At 43.1% G+C, this 27,467-nt stretch overlaps 1 protein-coding gene across 2 annotated transcripts; it reads left to right on the top strand.

Moving 5' to 3' along the window:
- Positions 1 to 917: 917 nt before the first annotated feature.
- rc3h2 (ring finger and CCCH-type domains 2) lies at positions 918 to 21,829 on the top strand. Of its 2 annotated transcripts, none has more exons than XM_076757765.1 (20): positions 918 to 1,205; positions 7,965 to 8,293; positions 8,392 to 8,509; positions 9,029 to 9,262; positions 10,116 to 10,291; positions 11,752 to 11,952; positions 12,137 to 12,269; positions 13,034 to 13,152; positions 14,303 to 14,415; positions 14,801 to 15,115; positions 15,465 to 15,667; positions 15,771 to 16,081; positions 16,426 to 16,572; positions 17,866 to 18,003; positions 18,880 to 19,044; positions 19,139 to 19,388; positions 19,717 to 19,801; positions 20,946 to 21,153; positions 21,264 to 21,427; positions 21,540 to 21,829. In XM_076757765.1, exons 2-20 carry the CDS (start codon positions 8,063 to 8,065, stop codon positions 21,685 to 21,687), a joined length of 3,459 nt encoding a protein of 1,152 aa, XP_076613880.1. In that variant the 5' UTR covers positions 918 to 1,205; positions 7,965 to 8,062; the 3' UTR covers positions 21,688 to 21,829. The 2 variants fall into 2 exon arrangements, with proteins under 2 accessions (XP_076613880.1, XP_076613879.1); XM_076757764.1 differs by having other exon boundaries at positions 15,768 to 16,081.
- Positions 21,830 to 27,467: the final 5,638 nt, after the last annotated feature.

Raw genomic sequence — 27,467 nt, 5'->3', positions numbered from 1 at the left:
AATGGCCCTCCAGCATGTATCATAATAGTAGGTCTTAAGTCAGAGTTATTACTACAGTGTGATACAATTAAAAACACTGGAGGTAAGCATACATGGCCAATGAGCCTGTCATTGAGATGCTGGACTAAGTCCATTATAATGTGCAGGATGAAGCTATCCAGCTAATGGGATTAGCCTCAGTAGGCTACGTTCATCAACATAATTCAGTGTCCTATACAACTGACCAGCACAGGCTATAAAAAGACTCTCCCAAAACAAAATAACATGTTTGTAGGCCTGCAGGATTGTTTTCCATAAAAAGAGCCTGCAATCTGAGAATTTAGACTTTTTTCTTGATACATTCTACATTTCTTTATAAATCATAAAACTATTTGGTGATTAATTTTTAACAAGTAATCGATTAATCATTGCAGCTCTTATAAACACTTAATAATGCAATGCAAAGTGAGCTTGGGCATGTTTTTTGCTTCTGCTCCTCCACTTCTGTAAACGCCAGGCTGCAAAAACACGAGCGGGGCCTGTGTGCGTTTGCATGCGTGTGAACTTCCTCTTGACAGACCCACTTGTCGAAGCGCATCCTCTGCTGCTCTGCCTCTCGGTCTGTTCCTTTAAAACAAGGCAGCCCACGCCTCGAAAAGCGGCTTGTTCCGGCTTGCCCCTTTACATCTTTTTATCCTTGCTCACAACATTAAAATAGTGCCCCACGCTGCTGCGACTATTCACGCACAAGCGTTTCTGCTGAGCCGTCGGTGGGTTACCAGAACCGCGTCTCGGGCGGAGTATGATGCGGAGCGGGGTGCAGCAGCTCTCTGCCGGTGCTGCAGCCCGGTGCTGGTGGTGAGTGTGAGGCGCAGTTCAGGCACCATCACCGGCGGAGCGATACCACCATCTCCTCTCAGCTCTGGTTTGTCAAACCCAGAGTGTGTGGCTCACTGTACCTGAGCGAACGTGTCCGTCATAGAGTGTCGGAAAGGGGGGCAGAGGATCACAGCTGGACCAAGGGACCTGCCTTTAAAAATGCTCTGAAATGCAGTTTCACATCGCTCTCGCATCACGAATGATCTCCCTGGCCTGGCTGCTGCGGTTGTTTTGCGACTGATGAAGATTTTTTTTTTTTTTTTTTTTTTTTTTTTTTAATCACTATTATTTTGATGCGCTTCTGTGGATGAATATGTTTATTCTGGGGCTCTGGTGTAGCGCGTGAGGTAAGTGACTTATCCAGAGGTGCGCGCTACTTTCTCCTGCTCCTCAAATCGAGGTGTTTGATTTGTGCACAGCCTTTGACATTTTGATCCCAGAATTGGACTGTTGTTATTGTTGTCCTCAGCTGAAAATGATGGATGGCTTCGCAGCTACAGATTTCAGAAATCATAACATTATTTCTCGAACTATTCGGCTACAAGCTCATCACTAATTTCTGCAACTGGTGCTGATGGAAGACTATAAGAAGGCTGATTGTATTGAAATATGGGCCCATAGCTCATAGCCAGCTACGAATGCAAACCAGGGTTTTCTAGAAAGAGTTGAGGCAGTCATTGCTGTAAAGCAACGTGAAACTGTAGATATGCTGCTGCAATGGTGGAGACTGAGTGATGTTACCTCCCGTGCATGATGATAGGAATTTGCACAAATGTGAAATTTATAGTGGAGCATCACTTTTGCTCTTAAAGTGACTCCTGAGCCACAGCAGAGCAGCTTCCAAGTTCAGGTGTTGCTTATTATTTGCTGGAGCCTTCAGTCTGAAATGCAGCACTGCCATCATAAAGTTTAAGTGTGCAGCAGCCTGTCATGTTGGAGGCAACTATAACCTGCTGATTTGCAACTGGGAGCAACCTGATATTCTGACAATATTATCCATGGCTGCAACAACCTGATGGTTGACTAAGATTGCATAAGTCTTGCTTGCTCTTGACACCACAGAGACATCTCACAGGGGCAATAAAGTAGGCCTATACTGTATGTGCTGTATAAAACAGCAGCTCGAGCGCTGTATGGTTGCCCTGCCGCCATCCAGAAACTACCCCCACACACTGTGATGACAGGCATAATGAATAAATAATCACAGAGACCCACATATCCCCACTGTACACTTGAAAACAACGGAGCAGACGTGCTGAAACAACTGTAGTAACCCTGCAATGAATAATGGAATGAAGTGTTTTCAAATAGTACAGGAAAACTAGATGGTTTAGCTTCAGTTTAGCATAGCATTTCCATGCAGAAAATTCAAAACGATGCGTGAGATAATGCCACTCTATGATGGGATTTTATGTAATATGGACTGCGGGTGTGTTGCTTGTACTTTCCAGAGTGCTATAAACTTGAGTTTGTGTGCCTGTTGAGTGTTTGAGAAGATTAACAAGCTTCATCAGCTCTCAGTGTTAAAGTTTAACCTTCTCTTCATCATTTACCTGCTTGCTGTGGTTACAAGCATTGCTTTCATTTTACAGCTGACAGGTGCAGCTTCCTGAGCAGCTGGAGTAGAAAAGTTTTTGTTCATATACACACAATCTGGTTTAATTTGTCTCACTTGCATGTATTTTAAGATAAAGAGTGAAGTGTTTCCCTCAGGCTCGGTTTACATTCTTCTTTTTTTGCTTGACTTTAAACTGATGATACGGTGGCTCAGTTTTTTTTTTAATTTCAACAGTATGGTGGGTGTGAAGTTTGAGTCTTGTTGTGCTGTACCCACCATGTTGTTTCCAGAAGGCTGTGTTGAACGCTGCACAAGTGCGTTTATGTTAAAATTGTGGTTATAATTCAGGGGGCTGAGTGGGGCATGCAAGACATAGTTGGGGAGGAATTGAAAAGGTCAGCAGCACGTTTCTGAAAGTGAAGAAAAGTGAGTCATGAGAAATATTTCAGTTTTTTGAAAATACCAACACGGGCTCATTAAAACAGTGTGTGAACACTTGGTGCACATGTTTCTCAAAATGAGTAAATTGCCGAAGTGATTACACAAGGGGTGTTTTAAATCACAGAATGAGGCTATAATCATTTATGTGTTTATTGCTCTGTGCTGATTTACTTCATGAGTGGCAGTAACTCAGCTGTTGAGGAGTTTTTTCACAGTTGTCTTGATTTCATAAATCTTTGTCTCTGGTGAAAACACCAGCCTGGGTTTACCGATCCAGTGACGTCATAAATGGTTATGTGCATATTCTTGCAGACTCTCTCACATGCTTGCACACACACAGACACACACACACACACACTATATGGAATGTTCTAATTTTGGGGTCACGGTGACAGTGAGAAGGAGCCTGGGGGCCTCGTATTACTCCAGATTCCTCTGCTTCAGGTCCAACACATGCTCTGTGGAGGTGTGTGAGTGCATGTGTGGGTCCATGCATCCACTTATAATTCATTGTTGCATTCATGTATGTGTGTGAACGTGTAGTAGACAGGTTTTAGGGTGATATGAGCAAGACGCAGGGCTTGCTGAAGCACCCTGAGACAGCTTGTCCATTATTGCTGCCACAGATTGTTCTATAAACTGGTCAAATGTCTGACTTCTTTATGGCATTTTGTTGCCTTTATTTGATTTGATAGCTGAAATTGAAATATGAAATTTCCCATATAACACAGACCTATTAGTCACCGTTTTTATACACAGATTAATGTGGCTCTGCTGTCCCTGATGTGTCTCTCTACAGTTCCAGGGGTACAATAGACGTAACTGTGCCAACTCACTCCATTGGGCCTACAGAAATACTCAAGCCTGAGTTGCAAAGAGACAGTTAAATGTCATGGCACGGCACAGTCAGAAACTCATGCCTGCAAGGATACACAGAAAAACCAACATATACACACATTAAGTTTGAGGATCCCATAACGAGCACACCCATCCATCTTTATTAACTCCTCCTCCAATGGTAGCCAAACATTAGGGTGTGTACCACTGTATTGCTGCTACTTCCTCCTACTAGTCCTTACTTCTGTGGCAAAAACTTGGATTGTGCACAACCGCCATGTGCAAGATTTTCATCCAAAGTTTGTCCCCCTGGCCTGATATTTTGCGGGCACTCTTGTAATCTTAGCTGAGGTTAAATCCTATAGTTGATGCAAAACATGGCTTTTAAAAAAGCTAAATAGCTCTTCACTGAGCTGTACCGGGATGAGTCCACCTGATTTTTTTTTTACCTGAGCTTTTGCTGGCAAAGCTCAAACGCGGTGAGCAATGTGAGACCGTCAACCTTTAGCCTTAAGTTGACCCAACCTCAACCCAATCGTGAGTCTCATGTTGAGCCTAAACCAGAGTCCAAATCGAATAAACCTTGAAAAGTGAGGATGGGCCAAATGTCCTCCTATTGTTAAAGTCTTACCTTAATGTTCTGAAAAACACCCTCCTAAACAATCTCTCTCTTTCTCTTTCTGTCTCTCTCTGGGTGAGACATGCCAAAGGAAACTCCAGATGCCCTCCCCCACACAGAAGGGGGGGCCAAATGAGGACTCACTGTCCCGAGCCAGATGATAGCTCGCCAACTGTTGGCTGTAAAGACGCAATGTACTTCTCATCCTCCGCTCAGGGGAGTGGGTGGCTCAACAGGCCTCAACAGCAAGTCGCTGCTTATGGGTCTCCAAAGTGTTCTCTCAGCAATTTTAGGGGTATTTTGCTCCAGAAAGTGGAAACTTAATGTGCAGCGTCTGTCTTGATGACTGGGTGTGTTTAAGATGGCACATCCTCCAACTTTTCCTGCGCTACAAAGCTCTCTCTCGGTGAATTGCAGGCACGATTGACTCTGAAAGAATAGGAACGCGGCTCGTAGGTCAATTTCCTTATTTTATAACAGTCAGTGAGGGAGAGGAGCCTGATGAGGAAGTTGAGGTCTCCTGTGATAATACAACACGCCCACTTCTCCCTGTCACAAGACTGGACTTATGACTGTGGGGGCTTTTTGTGTGTGTGTGTGTGTGTGTGTGTGTGTGTGTGTGTGTGTGTGTGTGTGCATGCATGTGTATATGACTAGTGATCCATTCAGGCAAGTAATGTAAGTCAAGAATGCATCATGATATTTTTTAGTCTCCATGTGCTGGGAGGTACTTGCACATCATCTCATTAATCTGACAGTGTGACAGTGCACACACTTGTGTCCAGTTTATGCCTGCAGGAGTAGTTTCTGCCAGACTTCTTGTATTCTGCCAGGGACTCTGCAAAAACAGGATGAAGCTGTTGCTCAGAGCAGGAACAGGTGGCTGTCAACGTGACTGCAGCCAGTGAATCATGGTTAACAGTTGGCCCCAGAGTTTGCACCACTGCCGACGTCGCGGACATGCACAGAAAGAGAGTTTTAGCCGGGCTCACACGCCAGGATAAAAGTCCCCCCTGAACCCGTTTCACCACGAGCGCTGCCGCACTCTTCCTCACACGGTGGTTCGGCATCTTGTGGGCTACTGTAGTCGTAATCGGTGTTATATTTGGGCTTCTCGCGGAAGGAAATATGACGCGCGAGGACGGAGCGGAGCTGTCCACGCGACCGACGAGGCAATGCGGGCTCCGCGCGCTGCGGCCGGCTTGGCAGGTGCGTATTACTTGCATTGTAACCGGCACGTCGCCATATATTTGATAAGAAATGCGTTAAAATGCTTTTTATGGTGAAGCTCTGGGTGTTTTTGTTGTTTATGCGATGTGATGTGACGTACAGCGCGTGCGTATTGCGCACAGTTCCTCTTCCTCCTCTTTGTGATGGACTTTCTCTGCTAGCATGTTTCAATATGAACACGCGCGCTGTGCTAGCATGTTTATATTGTAAGAAAATTTGGTTTATTTCCCATAGAAGTTTTTATATGCTCTGACACTTCCTTGTAAACCTTTCTTTAAGTCCTTTTGGTCGTTGTTTTTCCAGACATGTAGAAGGGGGCGTTTCATGGACCACAAAGACACTGTAGTATTTATGGACGAGTAAATACACATTTCTTTGTACATTTTGCTCATGTAGTAAATACACGCAGGCTCTCAGAATCACACACACAGGTTGCAGCATATTTTAGTCAGTTAAAAGGCGCTTTGCCCTCTAATTTCCTTTCTTTTCTGTTTTTTACTTTCTGAGTGTTGTTTTATTTTATGTCAAAGCCCATTTGAATAGATTTTTTTCAGTTTTTCCAGCACCTGCTCTATGAGGGCTGCAGCTGTTATTTATTGTGGTGAGCAGTTTGAACAGATGTAACAGACACTAAAAGCAACAGGTGCTGGCTGTCTGCACACAGTGTCCAAAATACTTTGCATAGTGGAGTCAGAAGGATGGTGCTTTTTTGTGCTTGCGTGTATTTTATGTAAGGTTTTGCTTTTCGTTAATGGGAGGTTGTAGAATGAGTAACAAATATCCTATTGCGCCTTACAGTGACGTAAGAGGAGGAACATTTCCTGGAATCAAATGTTCTTAAAAGTACAAGTGGAAAATTAAAAGCGTAAAGAATGAATTAATGCAGAACTTTTCTGATATGTTAGTGGACTTCAACAATGGCAAAGTGGCTTTAAAGCTGCAGATCTAAACAGACTGAAGCTGCTGTTTGGAAAGCAGAGCTTCTGTTTTGATGCTACACATCTAAATAAATAACATTGTGAGTCTTTATTTCTACTTCCCTGTCTCACCTTGTACCAGGTCAGTGCAGTCTTAATTGTGCTCACCAAAATAACATATACAGATACAAAACTGAATTAGTCAGATGTAAAAGATGTTTGGTAACATTTAGTTCACATTTACATAAACACTCTGGCCTACAAACTTGCTCTGAAGCAGGGCGCTGGTGTTATTCTGCTTTATCTGTCTCAACCTGCGGACACCGTCGTTGTCTGCATGCTGATTTGCTCATTCGGTGTTTTTATGATTCAGCCTTCATTAGACAAGAGGGGGTTTGTCTTAAAGAGCAAAGTGGAAGCCACAGTGATTCATGGGTGACTGATCTCACTCTCAAATTCATACTCAATCTTGGACCTTTATTTTGTATTTTTCTCCAAGAGGTAATTGTCTTCACTGCTGCTCTTAAATAATCTTTTACCTTTTTGTGCTCTCACAGCTATTAAGGTTCAGCATGGCAATACTCATTTTATGAGTTGAGCCCAAACTGTGTTTTACAAAATATATTTGTCATCTTTTATGATGTTGTTTAAAGAATATCCCGGCCATGTTGGTAATGAAATGAGTGAAATGTGGACTACTGTACAAATTGTGTTCACAGCAAGGTCTTTATAGGCTGCCTTTTAATGCAATGTGTGATTAGAATTTGGCAACTAGAGAGGGAGAGAGCACTTTTGTTGCCCACATTAGATGAAATAAATGTATGACTTTTATGGCGAGAGATAAATGCTTACTTCGCTTGACAGAGCTCAAAGTACAATAATTCTAATGCTGCTCCTTTATTTGCTACACGCTATGCACATACAAAGAATAGGACATGCTTCTTTGTGTTATAATTTCTGAGGTAGCTCACATACTATTCGTCTAGGTGATAATACAGCATGGAAAAGGTATTGCTGATTTTTAAAGCTATGGTGGCAGGTGACCAATCTTTTATGACACACACACATAATGCACATAATGAATTTTAATGGACTGTATAACAAAACCATTGAGATTTAAGTTGTAAAGGTGGAGTTTTATACGTTCTCTGTTTTACACTCTTCCACTATGTTGATTTGATATGGGGTTTTGAGTGCGAGTCCCAGAGTGTGATGCTTTCATCTTATAGTGTAGCTATGATATTGTAACTGCATAGTTATTGCATTTGTTGGATAATCTGAAGTGCTTTATTGCGCCGGTTAGTACTGAAACACTTGTGAATTGATAAGTAGTTAACTGATTCATCAGCTTTCACAACTCGTGAGGCGTTTTTATTATCTCTTGTTCATAGACACGTCAGTCAGTTGCAGCTCTAGTGTCACTGCATTTTTACAGTATTGTGTCTAGTCATGTTTCTGTGCACTGAAAAAATTACTCCATAACTGTATGTCCTGTTCTTCACAGTCATCGTTGGCACTGGCGAGCAGGAGCTGTTGTTGGTGCTCGTTGACATGCATTCCCCCTGAGCTTGGCGACGCCTCCCTCAGTGGTGTGGTGGCAGGATGCCAGTGCAGGCGGCCCAGTGGACAGAGTTTCTGTCCTGTCCCATCTGCTACAATGAGTTTGACAGCAGCGGCCACCAGCCCATCAGCCTGGGCTGCTCCCACACGGTGTGTAAGACCTGCCTACACAAACTGCACCGCAAGGCCTGCCCCTTTGATCAGACACCCATCAGCACTGACATCGACCTGCTGCCGGTCAACTGTGCCCTGCTGCAGCTGGTTGGAGCTCAGGTGAGTCAGGAAGGAAGAAGGCATCTGTATGTCGCACCTCGTTCTGTGTGTCTGTGTCTTGTGCATTTATGGATGCTCATGATGTGTGTGTGTCTTAGGTGCCAGATGTGCAGCCGGTGAGCCTGAGCTGTGCAGCAGAGGTTGAGAACTACGAGGTCTGCAGGGTGTGCGTGGAGGAGCTGGCTCTCTACCTAAAACCCATCAGCGGAGCAAAAGGTTTATGTGTGTGTGTTTGAGTTATGCGTGTGTGTTTTTATGGTAAATTTTAGAGTTCCAGTTTCATTCGTGGACATTTGTAAAAGAGAATGTAGCTCTTCGACTAAATGTGCGGGGGCTGCGTTTGAGCCGCTTGTGCAACTTGGCATCCATGCTTCTCACACTTCTAATGACGCCTGAAAGCTGCCGAGCTTTTATGATACTGAAGGAAAATTCAGCTCTTTACGTAACCAGACAAAATAAGATGAACCCTCTTGAAACTGACCAGTAGTTTTTGGTTGTTTGTTCAGCCAATTCTGGGTGACGCTACTGTGGTAGCAGTCGTCATTTTTGGTGAATTCACAATGCGTCATGTCTGGTTGCGTGCCATCCCTCTGTTCTTTTTGGGTCAGAGGATGAACGTTCTTGCTTTAAATTTAGACAAAATCGATGAAAAAAAAAATGAATGCTAGCTTAAAGTAAATGTTCTCATTGTGATAAAGATACAGTGTTTTACCACAGAGGTGTCACCTTGTGCAGGTGTGGCGACTCTGAGTCCAAGCGTGCTCAGCCGGCCAATGCAGAGGAAGCTGGTGACCTTGGTGAACTGCCAGCTGGTGGAGGAGGAGGGCCGTGTACGGGCGGTGCGGGCGGGCCGCTCGCTGGGGGAACGAACCGTAACCGAGCTCATCCTGCAGCACCAGAACCCCCAACAGCTCTCTGCCAACCTCTGGGCAGCGGTGAGGGCACGGGGCTGCCAGTTCTTGGGACCTGGTGGGTGTGCATGACACACAGCACACACATATCAGCGTCATACTTCAAGCATGTACACGTACAGTAAATCTGTGAGGCAATACATGTGATTTCTATGGAAATAGTGCATGTTTTGTAGATCTGAATGAGACTTGCATTAACATGTTGACAGTTAGGGTGAAGCATTTGCATCTGAACTTTTTGAGGCAGTATTGTTTGAAAGAGCTCACTTGATGCAAACTTCTGTAATCTGAATAATGTACTCACAAGAGCTGTGTGACACAGGTCTATGAAGAATGTGTCATTTAAATACAAACCATACCATTCACAATAGTACCTCTACATTGTTAATATTTGTTTTGGTTCATTTTTTCATATAACACTATCTGTTTCTGAGTTACTGTTTAGTCAGTATACAAACGTATTGCCATAAGACTGCTGGATTTAAGCTCCTCAAATTATTTGACTGTTGCTTTAGCAGTTTGACGTGTGAATTCAAAGGAACTGGTAGCCTTTTAGTTGACTGGACGTGTTGTATCCAGTAGTTGCCTTTTGAATCGTCTGTGAAAACTCCCTTATAAAACAGAGTGCTGGTGCTGGTACCCGGTGTCCTGTGATGATTACTCATAGGGCAGATTCTGACTGAGAAACTGTTTCTCATCATGATCACAGAATGAGTTCATTTAATGTCTGAGGACACCTGGTTCTAAGAACTTCTAGGATAGATAGATTTGTTTGTGTTTGTTCAGAATAGGAATTTAAAGTATGTATTATTTGCAGTGTTTCCATGCATATCCATGCTCACCTGTCTATTTCTCTTCACTATCTGTCCTTTGCTGTATCCCTACATCCCCCTCTCACTCTGCCTCATCAGCTATGCAAGAAGATGCACTGAAGCTGGTTTTACTGGCTCTGGAGGACGGCTCAGCATTGTCCAGGAAGGTGTTGGTTTTGTTTGTAGTCCAGAAGCTCGAAGCCCGGTTCCCCCAGGCCTCCAAAACCAGCATAGGCCACGTGGTGCAGCTTCTGTACAGGGCCTCCTGCTTCAAGGTACAGGCTGCATGAATGAGCAGACACACATAGATACACAACAAACCCGAGAGTATGCGCACAGTCACTGCTTCCTTCAAAAGACAAAAGAAGCTATCCACAGCTCTCTGAATGTAGTCTATGCCAAACTCAACAAAATAACCTCAGTTCGCTGATGTCCCAAGAACCCAAGCCATAATAAATGACCTGATTAGATGAAGGGTATTTAAATAGATCCATCACATATCCCTTTACTGCAGAGATAGAGCTTCAAATGAATACTTTTTTTACGTCATCGGTTATAGAGGTGTTTTCCAAAACTGTCATTCATGTCAGTTTCCACCCGAGAAGCTTGCTTAAATTAAGATAAACAAAAACAATGATCTTCTCAAAATTAGTCAAGGGAGCTTCGGAAAACCCCTCATCAACTGTGGATTGTTCTCCAACTTTATGTGACCCAGTCTGCCATTGAAGTTTTGTCACTCCCTAATCGGGTTTCTCATACAACAAGTATCCTCTATATTCTGAAAGTCATGTTTATAATAAGGATATGGGCTTCTGTGGATGTATTTTCTGTCTGTGTATTTTAGTGCCTGTTATCTGATGACAGACATCGCTGGTAGGGCAGAAATGCCAGCTATCTGTTGGTGATGTAACAGCAGTCTATATTTGCCCTTGTTGCCCCGCCTTGCAGGACAGAGACAGACAGCGCAGAGATGGAGAGAAAGATAGATGAAAGTGCAGGAACAGAGAGAAAAGCAGACAGAGGATGGACAGCAGCAAGAGGTCGGCTAAATGAAATCCGATTCTGTTCGATTATAATTTTGACCGTTGAGCTTGGCAGAATTGTAAGTGACAGCTGTGTGTCGGTGTCTTGTGATGATTACTCATAGGGCAGATTCTGAAAAAGGGGAGAATCCCCTTGTCTGATCTGAATTTGAGTTTATTAGTCTGAGGACACCACATAAGGACAAAGTCACTGGTCCGGTAACGTTTAACCGGAAAATCTCTTAGAACTTGAGACAAAATGTTGTTTTATTTTGAAGGAATAAGTCACCCCAAAATGAATGTTTAATTATCTCACTAGAGACTCATGCAGCATGTTGATTTTTAAGAAGTTATTCTAACTAGAGGATTGCATCCTACAAACTATGACAGAGACTCAATGATTGTATAGAATTAAAGCATAAAACATTAAAAAAAAGCTTGTCATACCAGCCCAGATCCCTAAATGTTACATTTTCTAGTCATTTAGTACATTTTAAATGTCATGTACGGAATACGCAATTCGTTTGGGGCTGAAGTGAAACACTGAGTGATTATTCTTCCGTTTGTTCGGTACATTTGTTCAGATAAAGTCTCACAGGAGATAATAATCTCTCCAAACCCTCCATCTCTTCCTCGTCCTTCTTTCACGCCCTCTCTCAATTCGCCCTCCTTCTTACTCTCTATCTCCCTCCACTGTCTGCTCTCTGTATCAGGTGACCAAGCGTGACGAGGACTCCTCACTGATGCAGCTGAAGGAGGAGTTTCGGACGTACGAAGCCCTGAGGAGAGAACACGACGCTCAGATCGTCCACATTGCCATGGAGGCGGGCCTACGAATTTCACCAGAGCAGTGGTCTTCTCTGCTGTATGGAGACCTGGTGCACAAGTCACATATGCAGTCTATTATTGACAAGGTACCTGTATGATTCGTATGCTCGAGATTCAGCATTCATTCTTGATAAACGCACTTTCCCATGGTGAGTGGGTCCGTAGGATTTAGCAAGCCTCTGGGGAACAGAGGCATAGGACAAATGCATTTATGTATTCTTTATCTGTTATTTTCAAAGACTCACTCTCCTCTCCTATCTTCTGCTCCAGCTGCAGTCTCCAGAGTCGTTTGCAAAGAGCGTTCAGGAGCTGACAATCGTTCTTCAGAGGACAGGAGACCCTGCCAACCTCACAAGCCTCAGACCACACCTAGAGCTACTCGCCAACATAGACCACAACCCAGGTGCTTCACTTTGTTTACAGTGTTCATCTGAACGAATGCTAATGAGTCTGACTGACTAACACTTCTCAGCAAAGTGGCTCGTCCAGTTCCTCAAAATTTAAAGCTGTGGCACTCACATACCAAAATGCAATTAACGAACAGAAAGAAGAGAAGATTAAAACTAGATTCATCTTGTGTGTGAAACATTTATTAATCAAAGCACAACAACAAGCAGGGTGTGTGATACTCATATATACTCTGTATTGTGGTGCTCTGATAAACTTAGTTATTATATTGTGAAACGACAGAGCTGTTGGATGGATTATCATGACATCTGGTCCCTGTTCATTTAGAGTCTGTGTCAGCTCGACTGTGTGTGTAGTGCTTACAAACGTTAGCATGCTAAGACACCAAACTACGTAAGATAGTGGACATGGTATACTTTATGTCATATTGCCAATGTCACTCTGAGTATGTTAGCATGTTGATGTTAGCATTCATCTCAAAGTTATGGTATCCCTAAGTACAGCCTCACAGAGCAACTAGCATGGTTGACACAAAGTCTTATTATTTTATCCTTTATTCAAGACATTCTCTTCTTTTGGTGTCCTTTTTGGTTAGCATACTGTATCGTGGAGATAATGATGAAAGAGCATGTGTCCTAACCCAAAAAGTCAGTCAACTAGAGAGTTCTTCCCAGGCTTGCTGCTACCTGAGCCTTTTTGGGATCATGCTCAGTGAAAAGAGTGGCAACTGAACAGACTGTGTTGTTGATCTGTGTGCAGATGCCCCGGCACCGTCATGGGAGGAGCTGGAAAGTGTAATGCTGGCTGTGAAGTTGGTGGTTCACGGACTGGTGGAATTCATACAGAACTTCAGCAAGAAGAGCCACGACACTCCACAGGTACGCCGATGTGGTAGGAGGAGATTGTAATAGTACTAATCTTTGAATGGACAACAGAACAATGCAAGAAATGCAAGAATGAGATGGGCTGCAGGAAGCGTGAGCAATCATGGTATATGAGGAGTGAAAAAGGGCAGAATAAGGACAATCCTTGGGGGAGAAGTTGTGTTGCTGCTCCATCCAGGCACCATAGAAGGTGCTGTTCACTGTCTAGCAGCACACTTTGTTCCTCCTGGCTCTGGCTTCTAAGATAGTTTAATGGACATGTCGTGGTCTCTGACCACTAACAGCAGTAAAGTTTTAACTGACACAACAACATTAAAGTCACTGTTATCAGATAGTGCAGCTGGAAGCTGGTCTCTAGCAGTGCATGCAGCACAGTGAAGTGAATAGAAGCTGCAGGTGTCCTGTGTGAATGAGCTGTTGTCAAACAATGTACAGGAAGTGAAGTTTAAAAGAAACACGAAAAACAAGTTCAGTTCCAGACGCAGATTCCAGATCAGTCTGTCATCATTCATGACAAGAAGAAAAGCTGGCAGTTCTTTTCAGGAATTAATTCAGAAATCTTTTGTAAAAAATATTTTCTTATTTGTCTGTGAACCTGCAGAGCGACCACGAGGTGACTGCCCTCACCTTTACCCTTTGGTATAGACCAGGAAGTATTTTTATGTGTTTGCCTTGGACGCAAACCATTTTGAAATGGCAGCCCTGTCATAAACACTGCACCTGTCTTCCACAGAGAATGAGCAGAGAGTATTATGTTTTTTTAGTTTTATAGGGTTTAGCAGCTATAGTTTGTAGTCTGTCCATACCTGTTTGTGGGCTTTGACTTCTGCCATCTAGAGTCATCAGATTTTAAGACTTTTGCCTTTCAGCATCTACTCTAATGAGCTGTAACAGTTTAGAGTAAACATTAATTAACATCTTGACATGAACTTTACACTTAGAACTCATCATTAAGTGCAGCCATGTTTTATGATAGCTATCAAAACTAATAGTCATACACTATGCTTTATTTTAGTGTTTCAGCAATATAACAATATTAGATTGATGTGCCAGGAAAAGAAAAGAAATGCTTTTGTGCTTAGGAGGAACAGAGGTGAGACTTGAATTGAACAGTTAATGTGCATTGTATCTGTGCATTTTGCAGCCTCAGGCAAACAGCAAGTACAAGACCAGCATGTGCAGAGACCTTCGTCAGCAGGGAGGCTGTCCCCGGGGAACCAACTGTACATTTGCACACACGCAGGACGAGCTGGAGAAGTGAGTGAGCACACACACATACACTCTGAAAAACTCCCTGTTCACTCTATTTGAGATCATCCAATCATCCAATTTTGCCTTTAATAGTTAGATTAAAAAATACTTATGTTAGACATTAGTCTGCTGGTGCCACTGTGGGAGTTGTTCTGTTTTATAACTGCAAAGTGACACTCTGTTAATTGAAGTATCCATGCATGAGGAAGACTCATAAGGTGATGAAATGAAACAAATGTCTACATTGCATTAAGGGTTTGTAGCCTGAGATGCACTTACTCTGCCCTCTCTCTGCTCTCTTCTGTGTCCACACAGCTTTTCCCAACTAGACTGAAACATAACCCTCCTCCATAATGCTGATTTTTCCTGTTGTCCCTTCCTCTCCTTACAGATTCAGACTGAGGAACAAGAAGAGCAGCAATGTGGGCCGTGCCTTCCCTTTAGCACCAGGAGTTATGGGTAAAACCTTCACCATGGAGGGCAGCATCCACACAGATGTGTCTACAGGGGTGGGCCAGGGGCTCAAAGGCACAGGGGAGAACACAGCCACCCTGACAGAGGGAGTGCCTGGTCTGACTCACCCCCAACTCATCTCCAGAGGGGCTGACATGATGGAGGAGATGAAGAGAGTGGTGCCAAATGGATCCAGTGGGGCTAACGGGTCCAACGGGCTATCTGGCACCAACAGAAACACATCAACTGAACAGTAAGATTATTCATCTGCTTAGACACTGAGTCAGATTTGTCTAAATAGATGATTGTAAGCATAGATAAGCATACATGGTTCCAAACTTTGTGGGGTTTTTTGGTTAGGTGTAATAAAAACTGTGGTCGTTCATTTACATTTGAACAAATGCAGTCAAATCCACATTTACATGTCACCTGGTGTGTGGATTTGCACACACTGGATATTTGCATACGACTGTGGCAGAGAAGTAGTGCTTCATAAACATGTATGTGCTGTTGGGAAGGTGTCACGTTAGGAATGTCCAACTCAGCCTGAGGGGCATTCACATGTTCATTCTTTGTCTCATTGTTGTCATTCTGTCCATTAGGAAGCCCATCTCTCCTCCCAGGACTCCAGTCAGCCACTCGTCAGCGTCGTCTCCCTTGACAACAGCTGGACGGAGTGATGGTGGCGCTCCTATGCCCAAACATGGTCAGTTCGTACTGCGTGCACCACATCCTTCTCAGGCGTCAGAGCTGTACTATCAGGAGTCCCACTCTGCATACGACACGGCCCATTATCAACCAACCTGTGAGTCCAGTCTTAAATAGAAGTTTGAATTTAAAAAAAAAACAAAACAACTTTATTGTTCACATGGAAAAGTGTAAATCTTATCTGATCTCCTCTCCAGCAGGTTCCTACTACCCATCTACTCTTCATCCTCCTCACAAACCCTGCATGGCTCGGTTTCTTCGGTCCTCTAACGTCCCAGAATCCTCCATGCCGCCCTCGATTGGTCCTCAACCATCTCCCTACCCCAGTGACCCTCAAACATCACACCCACCTTCCTCCTCTTCGTCGGGGTACCCACCACACCCACCTAGAGATCGGATGGGACCTCCTGCCTTCCACCCCCACCCGGGGCAGCCTCAGTATGGGCCTCTGGCGCCTGCTCATGGAGTTTATGCTCCCCTCTATGACAGCAGGAGAGTATGGAGGCCTCAGGTGAGCCTTCTGTTGATTATCATGCTACCGTGTTAATTTGATCAGTCTGTCATTTATATTAACTAAATCCAGGAGGTCCTGTCATATCACTCCAATTTCAGCATCACTGCACTGGTTGCACATTTCGTTCAGAATAAATTTTAACTTTTTATTAATTACCTTCAAGGTCATCCATGATCTGGCTCCAGATTTTATTAAAAAACCTCTAACCCCTTAAAGCCAAACCAGGCCCCTAAAATCATCTGATCAAAACCTGTTAGCTGTATATGTGCCACATGACTTTTTTTTTTTTTTAATCCTTTAATCTTTAATCTGGATTATGATGATGATTGTTATGATTACAGCTGTACCACAGAGAGGATGCCAGGAGTAACTCACTGCCTCCAGAGGTGCTTCATTCCTCCGTCTACCAGCCTCCACTCAGGGAGAGATTCAACTCTCTAGACAGCAACTACTGCTCTGGAGCTGAACACCGTGCAGGGCTACACAGGGTAGGTGAAACAGTGCATGTCTGAAATTAACACCAAGCAGAATACTCACATGTGATTGGCTGGAGGGATTTATCTTCAGATAACAACACACACATAAGACACATTCATTCAAAAAGAGTACCAGCTGGCTGCAACCACTTGTTTGAGTGACGTTTATTTCAATGTTGACATTAGCAGTGAAAGCACAGTATGTATTTAAAAAGCTTAATGATTTAAAAGATCACATTTTAATTATTGATAATCCACTTTGAGCTTTTCAATAATTAAAAAATAATTCTCTCTGCCGAGGGTTGTTTGCTTTGCCTCAAGGTCATGGAACATCACTGTGTGGTATCCAGTTTGTCCAGTCAGAGCACCTGTTTTAATTGATGTTGTTACATTGCAAAGATCTATTTCTGCATTCTATTCAGTAAAATCTCTGTTCCTTCCGTTTCTCTTTTCACACCCACATATCATCTCACCTCTACCTTCCCTGCCAGCCACAGAGCTGCAGTATGTAACTTCACCCTCCTCTGTAGTCCTCCCACTTCTCACTCAAATATGTCTCTGCCTCCCCCACTCACTTCTCTCCTTCTCACATCATTATATAGCATTACCGATGTGACTACTGCAGTACTACTGTATATTTTACAAATAATGCTGTATGTGGCCACTTTACCTGTAACGGAGGTTCATGATGCAGGACGCAGTTTGCACATTTTTAATTTGTATAATTATTGTGTAACTCAGGGCTAAAAATAGCAAATAACCAAAAATAACATATTACCTAAGTATGTATTTGTGTGTCAGACAACCTATATATATATTTTTTGTTTATACAAAACCACTAATAGCTACACTCTCAGAAATAATGTTTGAATAAACAGCTCGAATCTAAATAAAACCAAAACATTAGAGGCTTGACTATTATTGTCAAGTAGTTGTATTACACTGCATTACACCGCACAGCTGTGCTCTTTATTGTTTCCACCCCCACATCTTCAGAAAAGGTTCCTCTGGCTGCCCCTGATGTCTAGACCCAGACCAAACATGAAATGCAATCAGAGCACCTAAACTTGGGGAAAGATGGAGGAAGATTGATTACAAATCTGACGCTGAAAACTCAAAGTACTGTAGTAGTATTGAGTTGTCTGAATGGTAGTTATCACTCATGGTTTGAGCCAGATGTACTGCCAGCTAATGGTATTATGACTAAACTGTGAATTAAAATGTTTAAATAGATTACCATGTCTAGAATAAGTATCTGTTCTTTTTTCTACACTGTTCCTGTTCTGTCAAATGCTCCCTTATCAGGATTATGGCCGTGTTCCTCTGGGCTATGAGGATCTGTTCAGAAGGAAGCAGGAACAGTGGGCTCATCATCACCACCATCACAACGCCAACAGGCCCTCCCAGTCCTCCCCCATCTTCACCATCGATTTTGGAACTGAGGTACAAAGCATAAAAGAGAGTCAACCTGTGTGCATACAGAGCGTTGTTAAGGGCGCTTATAGGCATGACAGTGGAAATCAAAATGTCATGACCATGACCAGTTTCATGAATAGTGTCACTGCATCCACCTTAAAACTAAAAGTAATAAATTGCTCGTGTATTTTGCCATTTTTAAAATATGTAGGATTGAATTCCCATCCCAAAAGCTTGCGCTTCGGCTCTGTCCAATGCTATTTAAGTGGGAGATAGTTGCTTAGCAACTGTGGAGGAAGATATCATAGCAATACACAATTGTGGCGTGTGTGTGTGTGTGTGTGTGTGTGTGTGTGTGAGTGAGAGAGAGAGAGAAAAGGGAGGGAGAGAAAGCAGGAGGAGGGACTTTAACAAGCAGTGACTCAGGCTTTCAGCTGAGTAAAGCTTTGCTTAGCAGCACGTCTGATATGCTTTTGCAAAGGCATCTGCTTTAAAATTGAGCACTTATTAAATAAACTGCAAGGACTTTTTAAGTGTTTGTTTAATGATCTCAATTTAATTTTGATGCCTCTGCATAACAAGCATAAGCAAACAAGACCATCTGTGAAAGAGACCGTTTCTATTTAATGATATCCGGTGATTGCCACAGGGAGGGCAGCAAAGTGGCAGCAAGTCAGCAGTGCGAGCATAAATTCAAATGAGGTGTATGAGCCTCCTAAAACTTGCACCTTATCTGTGAGACTCATTTCACACGTGACAGTGTCCTTTCTTTCATGCATTACCTATGTGGCAGGGAGCACGACCCATGCCCCATGTATTGTGCAAACACTGCCACTGTACTTTCTCTCTCTTTAACATCATGGACACTTTATAAATGTCTCTCTTTCTCTCTCTCTCTTTCAGCATGTGGAGAGCAGTGGAGGCCAGTGTGTGGGGTGCAGGTTCAGAGGCGAGGAAAGTTTAGCGCACTACTCTCCGTGGTCCTGCGGTACCATCGGCCCTTGCCTCAGCCCCTTTGAGCCCGAAACGCTCACACACACCTCGGCTCACTCCTGCTCAGAGCACTCGGTGAGACTCTCCCCACAGCAGCAAGCCCACACATCTAAGGACAAATGGGTAAGTGGGCTCCTTTTCTAACAGCTCGCGTGTTTCTCTCGCACAGGAACTGGACAGTAATGGAGGTGGAGGCGGTGGCGTTAGCGGTGGTGGTGTCGGGAAGCAGTGGCTGCACTCACTGGATCACTACCGTCGCTTGAAAGACGAGGACCCCATCATTCCCTTTAGCGAGGGGCCCATTATCTCCAAGTGGGGTGCCATATCCAGGGCATCTCGCACAGGCTACCACACCACCGACCCTGTCCAAGCCACGGCCTGCCAGGGCAGCGCCAGCACCACACCCATCAACTTTAAAGGTGAGGAAGGATAGAAGAGCGGTATGAGAGGTGTGGGACTAAAGGGAGTAGACAGGAAGTGCAGCATGGAGCAGAGGAGGCAGAGGAAGGGGAAATGAAGACATACAAAAGGCTTATTTTTCCTTGTTACATGATGCAACTGTGAAACAACTTGCCTGAGGAGAAGTCTTATGTCACCATGGTGATTTTCTTTGGATTTATTAATTTAATGTTTTTTTCTTGTTTTCAACTAAAGTTACATTTTTTCATCCTGTTGCTGACATGCAGCTTGCTGTCTTTGTTTCTTTTATCTCCATTATTTCCATTTTTCTTTGCTTCTCTCTCAAAGATTACAACCCTCACCTGGATCATGGCGACTACAGGTGGAGCTCCAGAGGATCAGACTCTTCCAGCCACTCAAGTTTCCTAGAGAGGTATAACACATTCACTCACAAACACACACACACTTTGCCTCCTTAAATCTCATCTTATTTTCCTTCAGGTCTTACATGTGGTTGAATTATGGGGAAACATACAAACTCCAGATGGAAAGAAGTGAGAATTGATTGAACAGCTGGCTGTGGCTGCTGTGCTGTTTCTCTTACAACCACATTCAAATCTTTAATTCCACAAACCCCCAGAAAGCTGTATTGGTTACATTTCTGTCTGCTTAAACCCCCCCTAGGCACACATGGAAGTTAACTCCTGATTGTTTTTAACACGTTTGCTCTCGCTCTCCCTCTCTCATCCCTCTCTCCTCTCTCATTGTACTGCAGTTGTTTCGTCTTTGTGGTCAGACTAAAAATAGAGCCGCTGGGTGGTTGGTGTAAAGGAGTCAGGAAAGCCCTTTGCACTGATGTCTCTAATGCACAGGATATATTCCAAACACTGACGTGTGTTTTTATTGACCAGGCTGCTAACACACAGTGGAATGTTTTATCATGTTGTCTTATATTTCATTTTATTTTGCCTTCATTGTCATGTCTCCACTAAGGAAGCAGAGAACAGAACTTGTAAATCTTTTGTTATCTTCAAAGAAATATCAAGGAATACACATTATTGATTGATGCATCAGACTGTTCTTTAATCTTACTTATTTATATACATGCTTTTTTATACCATTCAAACACCCACCAATGTGCGTAGTTACAGGCATAGAGGAACTGGAAAAGAGTGCTCTATGCCTGTAACACATCTGATTTAAGTTGACCACTGTATGTCCCTTATAATAGCTAACCATAATGTAAATAGCTTCATATGAAATCACAAGGGAAATCATTCTTACAATAAATGTCAGATTCTCATGAAAAGTCCATATGGTTTGCTTTTTTTCATGATAAATTATCTCATTATCTTGAGGTAGTGAGATAAATGAATCACAAGAAAACAAGCTTTGCTATCCCAAGATAATTAGATAATTAACTCATGATCTTGGGATAACAGTATTAAAAAGTAATTGCAAGCACAGCTGGACCCGGCTTCCATGCTCCTCTGATGCCAGAGATATTAATAACAAGCTATTTCAAAATGAAAAAATGGGTGCAGTAGTTGTCTGTTTCTGTGTTTTTATGGTTTTAGTGAGCAGCTGTGTGCATCAGAGCTTCACTGCCGACGAACTTCCATAAGCAGTGGAGAGAAAATCACGTCTGACCTGCAAGCCCGTCAGACCTCCTACAGCCGGGACCGGAGCCGGGCCGAGAGCGAACCAGATCCGGATCGAGACATTGAGCTGGAACTGTGTGCTCTTGACATGGAGGATTCAGACCACCAGGACATCAAGTGTCAGGTTGGTGTGATTATGTGAATCAGACCAGACTGATGGACCGTATACAGTCAAACACATTATTTCAGTCTGTTCAGGGGGAACAGTTTGAGTGAAAGACCTCTATGTTCCAGGAGTCTTTAGACCTGGCCACCCCGCAGTCTCAGGATGCTTCCCACCTCCTCCCACCTCCCTGCTCCTCTCCCCTCCTCTCTTCTCCTGTGGAGGAGCACTCCCAAACAGAGGGTCCTTCAACAGAGAAGCTGGATGCTCACCTGCTGAAAAAGATGGCCTTCAGGTGAATTACCATGGTAGCCAGTGTCACACAGGAGTCGCCTTCGGCTTGATGAGCTGGCCGCGGTCACGCTTTCATTCCTTTCTCGCTTCCTTCCTCTCTTGCTGTTTTCCAGGAAGTCTCTGTCTCCTGGAGGGTTGGTCTCAGGAGGTCTGGGCGTGGGCAAGCTGGTGCTGCGGACTGGACCTCCTCGGCTGGGGGACAACTCCGCTCGGGCTTGTCCCGACACTCCCGTGACAGAGATGCTGCTCAATGGAAGCTAAGGGTCACAAAGTCAGACACTGACCTGCACCTAGCTAGAGCTGAGTCGCTTACCCACAACCAGATCCTGGTTAAGGGAATACCATTTAATTCCAGCCTTCATATATGTCAATCATATGCCTAAATAAAGCTTGACAGATATGGGTCAACAGTCTGTGCTGTGCCACATCGCAAGGGGCAAGAGAAAACACGTTGTCCTGCCTTGTAAGTGGTGATTTTCACCTATGTAGAATTTAGTGCTATCACTGTTTATGCCTTGTAAGGCACATGGCCAGTTTGCCCGTACTGCAGATGCTTGAACTGTGTTTGCAGTTTCAACCCCAGTCACAATTATGAGAAAGACTTAAACTGCTCTAACAGCATTTTCACGCGATTTTACCTAACTCCCGAGGTTTACACACCATCTAGTTTGTTGTCATTCATCGTGGCTGACAAAGACAGACTTAACAACATTTCAACCAACATTTCCCACCAGATTCTGTCTTGCTCCCAGTACTGAGGTTGGGTGGATGCAAACCCCTCCCATTAAAAAGAATTCTAAAAATGATGATGATCTGATTTTTGCTGGGGTCTGTACCAAACATGCTCCCTTTCATCTGGAGAATATAATTTGTAGGCTGGGGCATCTCTGTAGCAACACTATGCTTCATCAGTAATGGTATGTTTAAAGTAAATATAAGTAATTTGCTCCAGTAAATCAAATGCTATAATAATGTTCAGAATATAATTTACTGTACCTAATTGCTCTCCAGCTCGTGCTTGTTTCCTTCAAGGCAGATGCTGGTTTAGAGCCAAGTAGCGATCCAAAAGGTACAAACCAGCGACATTATTTTTGCCACCTGACAATTATTTTACATGTCTGTGCTGTCATTTTACACGTTAATGCATTTGTTTCTATAAGCAAATGTGGCAATGCCATCATCCAGCTTGATGCCGCGACTTTAGTTCACAGCTTTTGTTGCATCGCTGCAAGTATTCCCTGAAAGATCACGAGGTAGATGTTCTAGTACTGAGAAGGAAAGCGGCTAGGGCAGTGGACCCTCCGAGAAAATAAAACACTGCAGAGAACAGAGGTCTTCACTATGCTGGAACTCAAACGAGCCTTTGTCTTTTCTCAGTCATACGACCTTAAATACTGACCTTCGAAATTCCATCGACTGTCATGGGATCACAAAACACAATGAGACAGTCATGAACATTAAAATTTGCAAATGATTGTCTACCACTCAAGATCAAAGGATCAGTGGAGGTCGGGAGGGATGGCAACAAAACAAAGATGTGTGTACACTTCCTCTTGATCCACATTAGCCTGCATTACCTTTAACATCTTATCTTACTGCATACCTAAAGAACACAAAGCAATTCTTTTTGGAACAGACGTTTTTTTATGCTCTGCTGCACATGGAGCTAATTTAGTAGATTTCTATACAAGCCACAAGAGCTCACAATCAATCTTAAAAACTGTTATTTCATCTCTGTGTGCCTGTAGTGGTTCTGGCATTTAATCCTGCTGACAAGTCGCACTGCTCTCTCTCTCTCTCTCTCTCTCTCTCTCTCTCTCTCTCTCTCTCTCTCTCTCTCACACACACACACACACACACACACACACGCAGTACAAGTATGCACAAGCTGTCATTCACACACAGTAGACACAAACATGCAATACAGTGGCCTTTCTCTCCTTGGTGTTACATAGACCTAAACGTTGGGCTCCTGTTCTGTTTCCGAGGTGTTAAGCAGTGATCTCAGAAACCGAACACTGGAAATGACATTTTTTGTAAGCCCCTGGCATTTTCTGTGCTTTCCAGTCCAGTCACCTTTACGTACAGTGTAAACAGTATCCAGAGGTCATGCGCAATGTTTCAAGCTGAAGCCTACAAAAGTGAGGGACACCACTTCTTGTGTTTCTTCGTGCTATTTCTGTGCTCGACTTTTTAAGAAGTCTTGGTTTGTTTTCTTTTCAGCGTTGCTAACTTCTGTGAAGTTGTTCGTCTGGATATTTTGTATCAGGATCTTTGTTACTCTTGTTTTGTTTGCTATGTTTTACTCATCACGGAGACAAAACTGCTCGTCTTGTCTTAATGTTCCTCTGTGCTTGCTGGCCATCAGCACGCTCTCTAGTTCACTGTAATTTTGTGCAATATGGGTGATTTCCATACAGCCCAGCCTCGCCTCACTCCCTTTTATAGACATGAGGCAACTTGTCATGTGTGGCTTAGTCGTAATGAAAAACATGAGAACATTAATCCATTTTAGATGTACAGGATTTAAAGTCATGAAGACTGAGTGTGTTTACACCTATTCTTAATCTTATGAGATTTGTGTAGAAAGAGAATCTTTGAATCTTTCAAGCTTCCTCTTAAATCTCCTCTCACCTTATTAACTGTACCTATTCTGCAGTTATGTCTTTCCTCTCAGATTATACATGAAATCCCATTTTAGAGGATGGCAGAATGGCTGTACGTGTGAGGACTGCCCTTTTAATTTCATGTTCAGACTTTATAAACATGCATGAACAATGAAATAGTGGACTGGTGACCTTTTTGGGGTTGTTCTCCTCTATCTACCCTGGGGGAAGCGGGTAGACCAAGTGAGGAATTGGGCTGAACAATGACACGATGTGATAATACTCTTTTGAAAACTCTCCAGTGTTGTGCAGGGTTCATTTCTGAGATGAAAAGGCAAGAGCTGGCGCAGGGATTTAGCTGCCCCAAGTCATGAAATTAGCCCAGCTACCTACTATCGCTCTGCATCTGTTTACAACTTCGCCTTTGAAGTCATGTAACGTTAAGTGCCATGTTGTGTACAGTACAGTACAATCAATCCCTGCAATTTTCCTATAGCTTTTTCATATTCCTCCACTGTAAACTATGAGGAGGGGGAGGCTCAGTCAAGTGTGAGGAGTGAGACACTTCTCTTGCAGTCCTGCTTTGTTCCATTAGAGGAGGCTACATCCTTGTCTGTCTTGAATCGCTCAGGGAAAGACTTAAGTTGCTCAGCTACTTTGGCTTTTTCTATATTCATCACTTAAGTATTCTGTGGATGTATTTGCCTGAATCTCACTCGCTGATAACTGGCCCTTTCACCCAATGCATAAATGGGTTGCGCTGATTATATTGTTGTCAGTGTTTACTTTGCCAGTGTTTTCTTTTGCCTCTCAGTATCAATATTGGCTTTGCTATTCCTGTTCTCATGGGAAAGGGCTGGGCACTACTGTATGTAAAAACAGTATTGTGAGTATGGAACTAATGTCAAAGTGATACTCCCCTGTCTATAGAACACTGCTGTAGTGGCTAATTGCACTGCACTAATTCCCACGTCATCACTGCCAGCGGGTGCAATCTGCCAGTGAGAGACACCCCTAACCTCCCCAACTTTCCCCAACCCCATCACCCCACCCCACCCCTGCATCCTGCATCCTGCGTCATGCATGCGATATAGTCCCTCTTGTGATGGCGGAGGAGTATTGATGATTCTGTAGTTGTGATACAACACACCCAGTGCTGTAAGAGTTCTGCACATGCCCACTGTGTGGCCACGTCAAGTGCTGAAGTTTGCTTGCAGCATTGTACTTGTTTGCTCATGAAAATTAATTATTGTTTAATAGAGATTATGTTACTATTATGACTATTATTGTTATTACCACATTTGGTTGTTGTTGCGGTATTTTTCTTCTTGGTATATTCTAAGTCTGCTTCTTTGTTTTGAATTTGACAATTTGCTGAAATTTTTTATTAGACCAGAAAGTGTCTCATTATTCTATATTATATGGGAAAAGCCTGTTTGTTGATCGTGAAACATATGATGAACTGATGTTTTCTGACTATTCATGTCTGTATTAGACATTTTATTTGCAAATCTATTGTTCGATTGAAATGTAAATGAACTATTAAGAGATGGTACACATCCGTCATTGTATACAGTCTGGCACCATCATTAGATGGACTTATAGTATAGACGCTCATTTATACAACCTGTGATAATCAGATATATTTAAATGTTTAAATCATTGGGGCAGTTGTGTAATGTTTCAGAATGAGGAAAATAAAATCCTTTAGAGACAGCATATCTAAAACGTCCCCATAATGAATAATACTGTTACGTATTCCATTTATTTCCTTGGAAATATCGCATTGTGAAAGGTTTCCCTTTTACTTACTGTAAGGTAATGCAGGACTGGAGTAAGTCTAACCTATGCTTGATGAAACTGTTTGAGTATTGTTTGACTGACTGATTGATTCTCCTGTGCATTTTCTGACTTGTTCATCTGTATTACACTGACTTACAGACAGCTTATCCAAGCAGCATACTGCTTCTGTGTTGCACTGAGAGATGAAGTCATGAAAAGGAAGATTTCAGCACATGAAATTGCATGCTACAATAAACAAACAACAAAAAAATGTTTCTTTGTGATCATTGTCACTCAATGTAGATACTATAGCCGTCTTTCTTTAAAACACCCTTGATACAGTGATTAACTTAACATATAGGTTACCAGGACAATCTCACTATTTATGTAAAAAGTGTGGTGGCTGCATCACTCACACACTTAATGCACATATATGCTCATGGCTCTTGGATTACCTTGCTGTCTCAAGATGTAGAATTCAAATCTAATCATGCAACAGGAAGGTCATCTAAACACCAGGGGGTGCTAAAAATCTCCAAAAGTCTGTGGAAGAATCAGAAGGTAAATGGAGTCAGAGAACTTAATAGTTAGTACAGTCAGAAATCTGTGAACACCTAACTAGCTTTGTGGGTACGTGTCTGAGGAGCTGTCTCTCCAATGTGGTGACCTGGGTTTTATTATATTTAAAAGAAAACAAGTGCTTTGTGTTTCCTGGTCCAACTCTGATCAAACAAGTCCTGACAGGCTGGACAGGAAGGGCCAGCATGACCGCAACACAATGAGAACAGTGGGCGTGTTTCTCACATCTGACTGCTGTGGTTTGGTGGCAGACTCAGGCAGATTAATCAGACCCTGCCCCACCCCCCCACCCCCCTCACTGTTCTGCTCAAAATCTGTTGTAAACAACTGGGTGCCATCCTTACCGAACCAGAGCCCAAACTGATGGATTATGAGTTTACAGTAGATTAAGTTGACTTTGAAGAGTGTCTAATGTGTAATACTAATGAAAAAAGAAAATTTGAATTGTACTATATTCATAAGTGATGAAGGTAAGTAGTGGTGATGGCGGGCCCAAGACAAAATACTGTAGCAGGTAGAACAGTTTAACGAGATGTTTTGATCTCATTTAGGAAAAGAATAAATCATTGTTAAAAGATGAAAATTTCAAACAGTCCCATCTCAGTTTACAGTTTGACTTTGTGGGGTCAACCTTTCCTCTGAAGAAAAATAAGGACTTGAGACTTGGACTTGACTGCTGCGATACTTAATTTAAGATGTGACCTTACTTGACTTTAGATTTAAAAGATAAGAACATGAAAGTGTCTTTTTGACTTGGTAAAATCCCACAAACACAACAGGCATACCTTGCGTAGCCACAGATCTTCAATATTTAACTGCAAGGCCTAATTCTTTAATATGGCTCGACCTGCAACATAGTCTGCAATAGAAGAGTGCTGACTTGATTTGGACTTGAGACCTGCTTTAACAGGCGTTGAGACTTGACACTCAGACTTACCTAATCTGAGCAGAGGCTTGACTGAGACTTGTCTACACTGACTTGGGACTTGGCCCTACTGTCCCAAAGACAGCTCCATGGGCATCAAATCATTAGGTAACGCGTCCCCTCCCTCAGCACAGACACAGAGGGGCACT

Source organism: Chaetodon auriga, chromosome 19 (genome assembly GCF_051107435.1).
Source record: "Chaetodon auriga isolate fChaAug3 chromosome 19, fChaAug3.hap1, whole genome shotgun sequence".
Taxonomy (NCBI): domain Eukaryota; kingdom Metazoa; phylum Chordata; class Actinopteri; order Chaetodontiformes; family Chaetodontidae; genus Chaetodon; species Chaetodon auriga.
The sequence above is the reverse complement of the archived record's forward strand: the minus strand, read 5'-3'. Positions and strand labels throughout refer to the sequence as shown.